Here is a 12911-nt window from a genome sequence, read left to right on the forward strand (position 1 = left end):
GCCCAGTGCAGGTGAAGGCAGAAAGTCAAGTCTGTTCTGCAGACGTAGTTCACGTAAACCGGCTTGTTCATGTTAGGAAGAAATGTTTCAATGGAGAAGGGGAACCTTTTCCAAAAATTCAGGCCACTCCATGGAATTCAATAACTTGTGCTCCTTCCATTTTCCTGAAATTTAGAAATATTGAGTATTTTTTATGGAGTGTGGTTTCTCTCCTGGATAACTTAAATTAAAAATTCCGTAAAATTGCCATTCTCTTAGAAGAGAGAAAACATAACGTTTGAAGTACAGGAGATCTCTCAACTCTCAGAGTTCTTTGTGTCTTTTAGCAAATATTGCTCCATTTAACCTGGTTTACTCTCTGGCCACCAGAGGGCGGAGCATCCCAACACTACAGCATTTCCTGTATGAATTTAAGTTTAGACTAATCGCTTCTCTCTGTGTTTTCAACATCTAAGGACCATGAACATTGTCGAGGTGGCTTTAAAGATGGACTCTTCTCAGGGCCTCCTGGCTGTGATGCTCCTCATCCTCAGTAAGTAACGTGACTTGAAACCGTCACCTTTTTATATCTGAAAAATCTCGAGCCCTAACTTCATCCTAGAGCTTTGTCTTTAATGACATTCATAGCTGGTTTCCATTTCCTTCCCCAGCAAGGGCCCATGGAGACTCAGTAACTCAGACGCAAGGTCAAGTGGTCCTCTCAGAAAAGGACATTCTTACTATACACTGCAACTATTCAGCCGCAGGGTACCCGGCTCTGTTCTGGTATGTGCAGTATCCCGGAGAAGGTCTACAGCTCCTCTTTAGAGCCTCAAAGGCCAACGAGAAGGGAAGCAGCAGAGGTTTCGAAGCTACGTATGATAAAGAAACCACGTCCTTCCACTTGCAGAAAGCCTCAGTGCAAGCGTCGGACTCGGCCGTGTACTACTGTGCTCTGAATGACACAGTGGCAGAAACCACAGAGGGAGCTGAGCACAAACTCTGAGAAGCAGAGGCCTAACCGCTGAGCCTCTGGGATTGATTTGGTTCCTCTTTGTGCTGTGTGCCTCTCGGTTTCTCTCGTTGGCACAAAAATTACACGAGTAGCCTCAAGAGAAAGAACAAGAAGTAGACTCTTTCATCCTCGTCTTGACTGGGACTACACCGAAATCCGATGCAAAAATACCTCGTGCAGAGGGAAAGGAGCCTCACAGTAAAGCTCTGTGAATAAGGAAGTGGTCTGTCTGCTCTTCATAGTAGATGAAGTCTGTCCTCCACATTTTCTTTCCACAGCTCTGGTAGGACTAGCTGTATTTTGTATTTGCAGGGAACAGGGTGTGCCAGGAAAGGGGGCTTCTGCGTATCGTCTTCGGAAAGTATGGCGGCAGAAGTCCCAGGATGAAGTGAAGGCTTCACCTCAACAAGGCCTTAGATTCTTCTGAAGGACTGAGCACCTCAGGGGCAGCTGAGCCAAGCCATTCATTTTCTTTTTTTAAAGTAAATATAATCACAGCACTCCTGCTTCCTTTCGGTCCCCCAACCCCTTCCATGAGCGTCCCCTTGCTCCCTCAAAAGTGTGGTCTCATTTATATGTTATCATTGCGCGTGCGCGCGCGCGCGCGCGCGCGCGCGCACACACACACACACACACACACACACACACACACACACACACACCTGCTTTAATATACAAAAACTAGAAGAGGAGAATTAGTCACTCCCAGGGATGAGACTCTTATTGATTAACAGATTGAGCAGTCATTCCTCAAGCCATACAGAAAGCAATATGGACTCAGTAGATTTTATTTATATATATTTGTGTGCACGAATGCGCGTACACACACACACACACACACACACACACACCTACACACACACACTCACTCACACACTACATGCTTGTAACAATAATAATAATAAAAGAAAGTGTTATCAATTTGAGAATTAAGGGTAGGAGGGTTTGAGAGATGGTAACTCTGAGAAGCTTAAAAGATGCGAAGGAGGGTAAAGTGGGTAATTTTATTTCGATTACGAACATAGTTTTTAAAAGGCTGAACTGAAGCTAGAGGTGAAAAACTCAATAAACTGAATAAAAATTCAGAGGATTTATTCATAGGTAACATTTAAAATGTTTAATTATTTTAATATTTTAATGCAAAAGTCAATTATCAGCAAAAGCTCAAAATCTTATCAAGCCATTAAAGAAAATGGAGACACTTTTTTCTTCCAAGAAAAAAAAATTAGTGGAAAGCCCCACCAGCATAGTGGATCACACACTTTTCCTGGGGAAAAGTTAAAGGACAGAAGAGATTAAAGCAATGAATCACGTCCTAAAACGCGATGAATGCCAACCCATACTCTCTGGGATACATGGAAAGAGTCCTGAGGGAGAAAGTTATAGTACGAAATGTTTTCTCTTATCTGTACATGTTAGCTTTGTATTTAGATATGTGTGCTCCATTTGGAATATCCACAAAGGACCTAAAATTACAAAGGGGCCGTGGTGGGCTGGCAGGGGGGAAAGAGTGGTTTCAAGGAAAGGTTGAGAGAAGCATCAATATAAGATGTTTAAAAAGGAGCTATAAAACAGAATGGATTAATGATTAAATGGAGAAAGAGGGAGATTGGATAGAGAAGTGGTTGCTGGGAGGGAAATTACCACCAAAGACTAAAAAAGTTCCATGGAAACCTACCACTGAGGAAGCTTCCCAAAGGATCCATGGACCCGAAGAAAGGGACATCTGATATTTTTCATTGATGTTTGAGTTTATACTAAAACTAATTTAAATAAAATGGTAAATTAATTCTTTGAGAGTTTCATACAACTTTATTCATAGCTTAATCATATTCATCCTTCCCCAACTCCTCCCAAATCCACTTCACTTCCCAACCTGCCCAACTCCTCTCTCTCTGTCTCTCTCTCTGTCTCTGTGTGTGTGTGTCTCTGTCTCTCTCTGTCTCTCTCTCTCCCCATCTCTGTGTGTGTCTCTCTCTGTCTCTGTGTCTGTGTCTGTGTCTCTCTGTCTCTCTGTCTCTCTGTCTCTCTGTCTCTCTGTCTCTCTGTCTCTCTCTCTCTCTCTCTCTCTCTCTCTCTCTCTCTCTCTCTCTCTCTCTCTCTCTCTCTCTGTCTCTCTCTGGTTTGTGTTGGGAACTACTGTTAATTGTAGAGTCTGCCCTGCTGTGTGGCCCATATATCAGGAACCACACCTTTATAAAGAAACGAACTCCCCTCCTCCCAGCAGCTATCAAATGCTAGTTTTGGGTAAGAATGGGGATTTTTCTCCCTCCCATCTTCCGTACAAGAATTTTGTCAGCGCTGAGCTTGGCACAGGTCATATGCATGCTGTCACATCTGTTGTGAGTTCACATACCCCTGGTTTGTTTTGTTTCCGTGAAGTCGCCCATTACCTCTGGCTCTTACAGCTCTTCCACTCCTTTTCCTGTGAGGAATCTTGAGTCCTTGTGAGAGCGGTAGGGCATAGATGTCCTACTTAGGACTGAGCACTCCAAAGCCTTTTCTTCTCTGCACATTGACCAGTGGGGGAGGGGTCTCTATGTTAATTGCCCCCTACTGTAAGAAGAAGCTTACATAAACTATTATTTAATTATAAAAGCTTTAGAAACATTATGGAAAACTGACTAGGGAGACATTTTTTTAACTGAGAAAAAAGTTGCCATTTGGTGAAAAGCGTATGCATAAGCACACACATACATAAACATGAGCGAATGTCTTTTCACCTGACTAAATCACCACCTATTTTAATAGTTCACATTAGAAGAATCTGGCCTTAAGTATTTATCTGACACTAAGGTGAATCCACAGGAGGGCAGTATCTTCACAAAGACCCAGAGGAACTGTCTCATATGGTCCTCTGTGGTACGTGTGTGTGTGTGTGTGTGTGTGTGTGTGTGTGTGTGTGTGTGTGTGTTAGAGGATGACTTGGAGGGACGAGGAAGGCTTTTGATGTAGCAGTGAAAACTAGAATCTACTTTCTAATTGGATGAACACTTTGGGGTTTTCCTTTTTATGCATCTCCATACAGAAGAACTTGAACTGCCCAAATGCCACCCTGTTTGCTGTGCTTGAAGTGCGAATCTTCAGTGGAAACAGTAATGCCTCCCTTATGTGTTTCACTAGTGGTCCTCTGGCTTCAACTGAGTGGTGAGTTTGGCCATTTCTATGGGAAGATAAAAATACAGTTCATCATATTGCCTATTTTAGGCTAGAGGGTAAAAATACTATTGTTCTCATGCTGCAACTAAAGCAGGTGGGAGGCCTATGGAAAATTATTCTAGAGTATTAACGTCCATATGTATCCAGTTCAGTTTGTCTGACCTTTGTTTTTCCACACAGGGGTGAGCAGCCAGCAGAAGGTGCAGCAGAGCCCAGAATCACTCAGTGTCTCAGAGGGAGCCATAGTCTCTCTCAACTGCACTTTCAGCGACAGTGCTTCTCAGTCCTTCTGGTGGTACCAACAACATCTCGGGAAAGGCCCCAAAATGCTGATATCCGTATTCTCCAATGGCAACAAGAAAGAAGGCAGATTCACAGCTCACCTCAATAGAGCCAGCCTGCATGTTTCCTTGCACATCACAGACTCGCAGCCCAGTGACTCGGCAGTTTACCTCTGTGCAGTGAGCGCACAGTGATCCCCCGGCACCTGCAGCCTGCATCTAAACTTACTGGGCTTCCACATGGTCTGAGCTAGAGTTCAGAATGTAAAAGGGAGCAATTCTGCTTATTCTCTTTGTCCTCCACATGCAATGGGAATTGGGAGGCACACAGGGGTTTGACTTATAGGGGTACTATTTTATTATTCTGACAATGCATAGTACACATATTGGTATGGCTGAAATATTTTTCAGTTTAATCGAAAAAATGTATACATTATATTGTGATCATGGTTTGAACTCCCCGAATTCCTTCCGTATTCTCTCCACCTCCCCAAACAACAAATATTATACCTATGTTCTCTATATATCTTTAGAAGACAATCAGTCACATAAAAAAATTAAAAGAAAGAAAAAGCAGAAGATACACACATATGACTAGGAGGTGACTTCCTATCCTAATTCCCTGCCTGGCTGCAGTCCCTCCCAGCAAACCCAGCAGTAGAAAGAGCAGGTTCTGACTTCTCCTTTCTGTATTTCATTCCCTGGGTCACAGTTCTGACTGCATCCCTGGAGGCCTGCTGTCATCTGGGAAAACTAAGTGAAACCCCCATGATCCAATCACCTCCTTGCTGGTCCCCTGTTTTAGGTCTTCTCCATCCCCTATGTGCTTCAACTTCTTGTTCACCTCTCTACCTACAATCCTGGAGGTCTGCAGCTACTGGGGATCACCACCATCTCTGCCTGCATCTCTGGAGGTGATGTGGCTGCCCAGATCAACCAGAGGCCTGAAGCCATCATGGACTACCAATTCTGCCTGCATCACTGAAAACTTACCAACACCTAGGACCCCCAGCTCCATCTGTAACCTCAAAGACATCAGGGACTATAAGTTCTATGTGCAGTCCCAGAGACCTGTTGCCATCAGAGACTGCCAACACCAGGGACAACCGGATGGCTAAAGGCCAGCATAAGGAAACAGTCAATAAAAGCCTGGGAAATATAGCACACCCAGAACCCAGCTATCTTACTACAGAGGCCCTGGATAACTAACACACCTGAAACACAAAAAAATTACTTTAAACCTATTCTTATGAAAATGATAGAAGCCTTCAAGGACGAAACAAATAAATCCCTTAAAGAAATACAAGGAAATAAAATCAAACAGGCAAAGGAAATGAATTAAACTGTTCAAGTCCTTTGAACAGAAATCAGAAGCGATAGAGAAAACACAAACTGAGGAAGTCCTGGAGATGGAAACCTAGGGAAGAACAGGAATTCCAGATGCAAGCATCACCAACATAATACTCGAAATGGACAAGAGAATCTCAGGCACAGGAGATACAATAGAAGAAATTGACTCATCAGTCAAAGAAAATGCTAAATCTAAAACTCTTCTAACACAAAGCATCCAGGAAATCTAGGAAACTATGAAAAGGTCAAACCTAAGAATAATAGGATTAAAAGAAAGAGAAGATTCCTAGCTCAAAGGCCCAGAAAACATCTTTAACAACCTAACCTAAAGAGATTCCTATAAACATACAGGAAGCTTACAAAACACCAAATTAGTGTGCCTACAAACAGACTGATCGGCAGCCCACCCCCTAATGGAGCTGCCTTTGTCCTACACGCTCAGTGTAGTCTAGAGGTGCCACATGCCATTTACTAGCTTGTCACAAGGCATAATTAGAGATGTCACTTATGATTCTTAAAGAAAAAAGATACAATCCATTTTATTAATGATTTTTGTTTGATCATCAAGGAACTTTAATGTTTTTATTTTGTTTTTATCACATGTGTTGGGGGGTGACCACAACGTGTGGTGGTTGGAGCACAGCTTTCCAGGGTCATTTCTTTCCTTCCTTAGTGGAACCTCAGGGTGATCTGGGCATCAGACTTGCACAGGAAGGACTATCCAGTCCTTCTCTAAGCAAACACATTTTCCTTCTGCAAGTATTTAGTAGCTGTCTGTACGAGGAACAGGAAAAGTGGTCCAGGGTCAGATCACTGATGTCGGCTGGGCTAACAGGCCAGCAGTTCCATTTGTAGCACCATCAGGTAAATGAGCACACAGAGACTTCCTGTAACATCTGGCTGTCACCTTGCAAATGCCTGAGCCCAGCCCCAGAAACCACAGACACTCACTGTGGCAAGTGCTGTTCTAGTAATGTCGGTGTCAATGGGAATGACCAGCTCTACGAAGTGTTAATTTTTATTTTCTTCATCTACATGTTTGTATATGACCTTGACAATAATTTGAGTAAATAAGCAATTGACATTGGGCTGCTTGTTAATTGTGATTTGAGTGAAACAGACAATTATCTGCATTGCTCATCTGCATTGCTTAGCATCACAGTACTAGAGGCCTGAGGACCATCAACCCTCCCCTTTCCTTCTTTCCATTCAGTAACTAACTTGATTCCTTCCTTCTCCACAGTGAGTCATGGTAATGTTGAATTAAAGAAACTTAAACATTGGGCAGAGCAGTCTTCATGTGTCTGGAACTGTGCGGCTCAGTGCTGAGGGTGTGGCAGGAGTTATCAAGCTATGAGCAGAAGTCAGAAAGAAGGGTGGGCTATCTGTCTTCATAAGTGGAGCTTTAGTGGGCAGCAGCTGAGCCCACTCACGTAGACACTGAGCACCCGACTTCATGCCAGAGTGGTGAGCCGAGTACTTACATCAGAACTCAGAAACCAAACTACTCAGAGTCTGTACAGACTGGGCTTTCTGTGGAGAAGTTTTCAAAAACTGGTGTTTTTGAGATGTTAAGTTTTTCTTTTAGACCAAAGATTAACAATTTTTTGTTTTTAGGTTTATTTCATTACCACATTTGTTTAACATAATATTCGAAGAGATGATTCCATAAATGCATACAGTATGCACTGAGCATACATCATCTCCCTTACACACACCCCATACAATGCTTCTCAGTCTTCAGCAACAATTAGGATGTTTTCATAGGGACCTTTTTTTTTAACATCTAGGCAGAGGAATATGGGACATTTGTTTATTCTAAGGCAATGTGTCTCATTTCACTTCTATTTTTTTTGCTGAAAGTAATTAAGTTTTGGTCATCTTTTTGGCTGAAAATAATCTTCTTGACTCTACATCTGATCTACTCTGGAGAGAGCTACATACATGTGCATGTGCATGTGTAACCGTGTTGTACCATAAACGTGTGTGTGTGTGTGTGTGTGTGTGTGTGTGTGTGTGTGTGTGTGTGTGTGTAAAACTTTTCTGGGTGGGCTTCCAGACATGGGATAAACAGTTGTTATGATTTTGATTTTCTGAGCATTTCACATGACTTCCCACAGTGGCTCTATTTATTGATATTCCCTTCACTATTCCTGAATCCGTTCACCATACTCCCTCCTCAGCCTGGTCTTTAATGGGATGAGTGACCTGGCGCCTAACCCTGGTTTTGTTTTCCATTCCTCCACTGGCTATCGACACTGTGCACTCCACATCCTTGGCTGTTTGACTCTTCTCTTCTCTGTTCACATCTTCTGTCTGTTATTAATTGTGTAACTTCTTTTCTTATTGTTTTCAATTTAACCCTGTGACAGAGAACAGTTGGAAAATAATTTCTCCTATTATGATTCTTAACTTTACAGATTGTTTGACTCCATTGCAGACCTTTTTAATCTGATATAACACATTCCCTCATTTTTGAATAACTATTTCAAATTACCTAGATGACTAACTTACAATAGAACATCTTCCTTGATTTGAAGCTTTCATTTTATAATTTTCAGCAAACTGAGGACTAAGTGGGATAAAATATTCTGCAAATCCTTGTATCATAGATGTTTCTGTTGGTAAAGTTTTCAGAATAGCATGAGTATGACTTAAGCTATTATATACAGAAGGACAAACTCTAATGAATCTGCATTAACACTGTCACAATTTTCTTTCTTTGCAACAGGGTTATGAACTGGGTGGTGGTGGTGCACGTCTTTAATCCCAGCACTTAGGAGGCAGAGGCAAATGGATCTCTTGGGTTCTAGGCCAATCTGGTCTACAGAGTCAGTCCAAGGACAGACAGGGCTACACAAAGAAGCCCTGTCTCAAAAATAAAAATAAAAAAATGAAAAAGGTATGGGATGTAGTGCTCATGCCCATTGTTTTCATGCAAAGCATGAAATCAAATGGACACAAATGCCAATAAATTCACAATATATACTTTCCAGAGAGGGCTCCTTGTAGTTTCTTTAAACAATAATAGTATACAGTGAATGTTTATTAACAAATTCCCAAAGTAATTGACAAAATGAAAAGAACCGATATACTATTACTTATAACACAGAAATAGAAAACCAAGGGAAAAAAACTTAGTCAATTACACCGTTATCAGTCTGTTGTGTCATAACTGTGAGCAAACCCGTTTGTCCCGTTATCCTTTTCACTAATACTGCAAGTTGAATTTTGTAGAATCTTTGTAGTCCTTTTTCGTTTGGTAATTGTGTAAAATCTGGGACATAAACAATTTGGAGCTAATTTTGCCTGCTCTGTGTATTTTTAGGGACCTAGAGAAGTGGCTCCTTACAGAAGAATCTTTATTTTTCTTAATTCTGAGAGGCACTGATACATCCGGGTTCTTGGAAGAAACTGGTCATGCTATGCTCTGAAACATATTTCTACAAGCTGAACCTCACACCTTACGGATTTGGCCACCAGTCATACTCACTGATATTTATATATTACATATTTACTCATTTTCAGACATTCTGGCATATTTTATGAGCTAAGGGCATATACATTTTAGAAACTGGACTACTGATGCTGATAATATCAAGCTTCTTAATTCAGTATTAAAATACCTAATATTAAGTATTTGGACTCAAGAATGCCAAGTACTGATTGGAGAAATGGGAAGCACAGGACACTGCTCTGACATTTGAAGAAGAGGAATGGATGTTATATAAGTGTGGAGGGAGAAAAGATGCACAAGGACTCTTTCTAAAGGGATGACTGGTGCTCTCCTCAGGAGATCAGGAGGTGGAAACATATCAGTTCTTAAAGAATGAATGGACTAATCCCAGCAAGATGAGAGAGATGGGAAGGCATTAGAAGGCTCATGTCCAGGTATGTGTACCACATGGGACCCTGAAAGTGTACCTGCACCCGTCTGAACTCTCCTCAGAGCTCTGGCAGTGCTTCTGCAGCACAGAATATGTAGCCAAGTCTGACCCCTTCACAAATCGGTTTTCAAACTGAAGAAACTGTGATCCACAGGGAAAATAGGGAGGACACCTCTGCTTCCTGACTCCTCAACTAATGAATTCCTGAGGGGAAGCTTCAGCAGCTTGCACTGCAGCTATCAGTGAAAGAAAGTAAGGTGCCGGACTGGAACATGAGGTTCAGGTCTGGAGCTGCCCATCAGGGAGGGCAAGTGGCCTCCTGTAGACCACAGAGACACCAGAGTTCCTGCTAAAAAAAAATAACGGCTTTTTGTGCTTGTGATGTAAGAGAGTATCTTCAAGTTTGAGGGGCTGTCATCCTGAAACCAAGGAACAGAACATCTTGGGCAGTTGAGTAAATGTTACTCTTTGTATTTCAACAAGCCCAATGCCCTGAGTGGGAATTGCTGGCTGAGATACAGCGGACCTTTGTTTTCTTCTTCCTCCACATTGTTTGCTTACACCAACGCCGAGAGAGTTCTTCGACTAATTACTTGGTACCTTGTGGGATTTTTAAAAAAGAAAATCTGGCTCTTATATTAGCAAGACTAATACTTTCCTGACTGTTCGGGGCCAGAGGTAGAATCTGGGAAGAGCTGCTTAGAAGCCTTGAGTGAATTTGTATAAATCAAAGACACGAAGGACACTTCTCCCCGACAGTTCATCGCTGTTTGGCGCATGCTCTTCCTTTTGAATGTAGTGATTTTGCCTTACGTTGTAGACAACCAGGAAGGGAAGCAGATGTCTGTGGTCTGAGGGGGGCTGCAAGAAGAGTGCACCCCAACATCAGGTGTGTTCCTGAATCCTGACCTAAAGTCAGATTCCCTGCCTTGAGCTTGCTTCTTTTGTCCTGGCCAAATTCCTGCTAAGTATCTAGAAGCAAGTAGCACCAAAAGGCTCTCCACATCTCCCCCTTATTTATTTCATAAACAAGACTGAGCCTGTCTTAGGTCTTTCTGACAAGAATGCCTTCATTACCTATCCTGGAATATGCATTATAAGAAGCAATGCTATTCTGTTTTAGGTTGGTAAGTCTCTGTGCAGAATCTTACCCGTCCTTGGCTTGCCAGCCCGTTAAATTAATAACTCTGTATGGGGATCCACTTTTAGTTTCAAGCCATGTATTTTGGCAGACAACATATTGATGTTGTTAAAAACAAGTTTTGTCACAATGGGCAGGAATAATATTATTCACAGGACAAAAAGGGCTAGCATGATCAAGTTATATATGCCATCCTTGAAGCTTGACCAAGATAGGAATACTGAACTCAGGCCACGAATAATTTTATCAGCAATATCTGTGGCATCAAAGCTCAGCAGAGCAGCATTCTTTAAATTTAATTTATAATCTTGGTTTGCAAAGTTAAAACTTCCAGAGGTTTTAGAATTATGCCAAATACTCTACAAGTGTCTTTCAACCTTTTCCCAATTATAGTGACTAAAATTGTAAATTTTAGAACTAACTCAAACTTATTGATATTTATCATGACACTCAAAATTGCCTCTTATTCTTAAACTCTGATCCTCATCTCCAATAATTTGAATGGTATCTTAAAGAACATCAATCTATTGTTCCAAAGGCCTATCTAAATGTTCCTAAATCCTCTTGAATACTTGTAACATTAGTAAATATTTTTGCTAAATGATTAACAAAAATAGCTGTCTTAATTTCTTGTATCAAAGCAACTACAGAAACAGGGGTGCCAGCTATTAATGTAATTAAAGCTGCTATACCAGCCATAATCAAGCCCACTACCCACTTGCTTCTGCTTAAAGCCTGATTCACTTCTAGTATTTGCAAGCTTTGTTCAGAATAGCAAGGTCCTGTACTACAGGCAATAAAACAAAAGCCAGTTGATAGACAATCATAACCGACATGCCAATTTCAATACATTAACAAAATTAGAAAGTGTACAATCAATACAACTTACATTAAATACTGTGGAAGAAACAAAAGTAATTTTAACATGAACAATCAATAAGAGATTGGGAGCCATAACACACTCACTAACACGTGTTTGTCATCCAGATCCTGTCCCATTCAATCCACTATAAATGTAACTTCATACAAGGCAACTTTCAATTCTCAAATGTCTCTGAGAATGTCCAGAATCAGCCTGCCAATTGGATTGATTTCTAGTCCAGTCTATGACTGAGTCAGAATAAATGGTCATATTACAGGAAGGAGAAGAGTCGTCATAACTTCTCTTATTTGATTAATATTTTGAAGGCAGTTTCCACAGTCTCCATGTTCTCTGTCCCACAAGGTCTGAAAGCTTAAGGCAAGGCAGCTTGTCCAATCTGGGATACAGACAAGAAAAGGTGAGTCAGGAATATATACCCAATACAGCTTCCCAGTCACCATTGTCAGGGCAGTCAGCAAGCGCACAGGCCAGCATCATACTCTGTCCCAGCATCACCCTGTCTCACCAGTCACTCTGGCAACTAGCACACTCCTGCAGTATCCTGCAGAAAAAACACAAACATGCCATATGCAGGGTGCCATAGACACTCAGAGAGTTCCTTGGCAACCAAATTTTAAAATTTAAAACAAAAAGAGCATGATTTAAATAATTGTGTGGTGTACAGGGATATAACTCCCCCTTTTTATTTTATGAAGATATTGATTTAAAGTCCACAATACCTGTTTCACAATACTTTGTCCTTGAGGATTATAAGGAATCCCATAATATGAGAAATATTAAATTGTCAATAAAACATCTCAAATGCTTGACTACAATAACCATTTCCATTATCTGTTTTAATCTGATTTGGAAAACCAAACATAGAAAAACAACGGAGGCAATGACTAATTACATTTTTAGTTGCTTCTCCAGGTACAGCAGTTGCAACTAGAAAGCCTGAAAAGTGTCAATAGTCACATGTACATATTTTAATTTTCTAAAATCAGAAATATGAACAACATCCATTTGCCATAATTGATTAGGTACAAATCCTGGATTAACTCTTAAATATCCTATAATGTTAGAAACAGTACAGTCTCTTAAATTGAGTTGTATTTGCATAAATAATTGCCAAATTTGAGAATTAGCAGTATCTAAAAAAAGGAAACATGTCAAACAATTGCAAACCATTAGCTATGTTTTGGCTATCAGTATATAAATTAAACTTGATTTTTCA

The 12911-nt window shown here is 41.0% G+C and overlaps 2 gene segments (V, D, J or C); both read left to right on the forward strand.

Annotated features, from left to right (window-relative positions):
• Positions 1–409: 409 nt before the first annotated feature.
• Trav9-2l1 (T cell receptor alpha variable 9-2 like 1) lies at positions 410–2818 on the forward strand. The segment is given in 2 exon segments: positions 410–532; positions 651–2818. Coding segments are annotated over 2 exon segments (408 nt in total).
• A 1224-nt stretch (positions 2819–4042) lies between these two features.
• LOC134482110 (T-cell receptor alpha chain V region 2B4-like) lies at positions 4043–4629 on the forward strand. The segment is given in 2 exon segments: positions 4043–4141; positions 4334–4629. Coding segments are annotated over 2 exon segments (345 nt in total).
• Positions 4630–12911: the final 8282 nt, after the last annotated feature.

This window comes from Rattus norvegicus, chromosome 15 (genome assembly GCF_036323735.1).
Source record: "Rattus norvegicus strain BN/NHsdMcwi chromosome 15, GRCr8, whole genome shotgun sequence".
Lineage (NCBI taxonomy): Eukaryota > Metazoa > Chordata > Mammalia > Rodentia > Muridae > Rattus > Rattus norvegicus.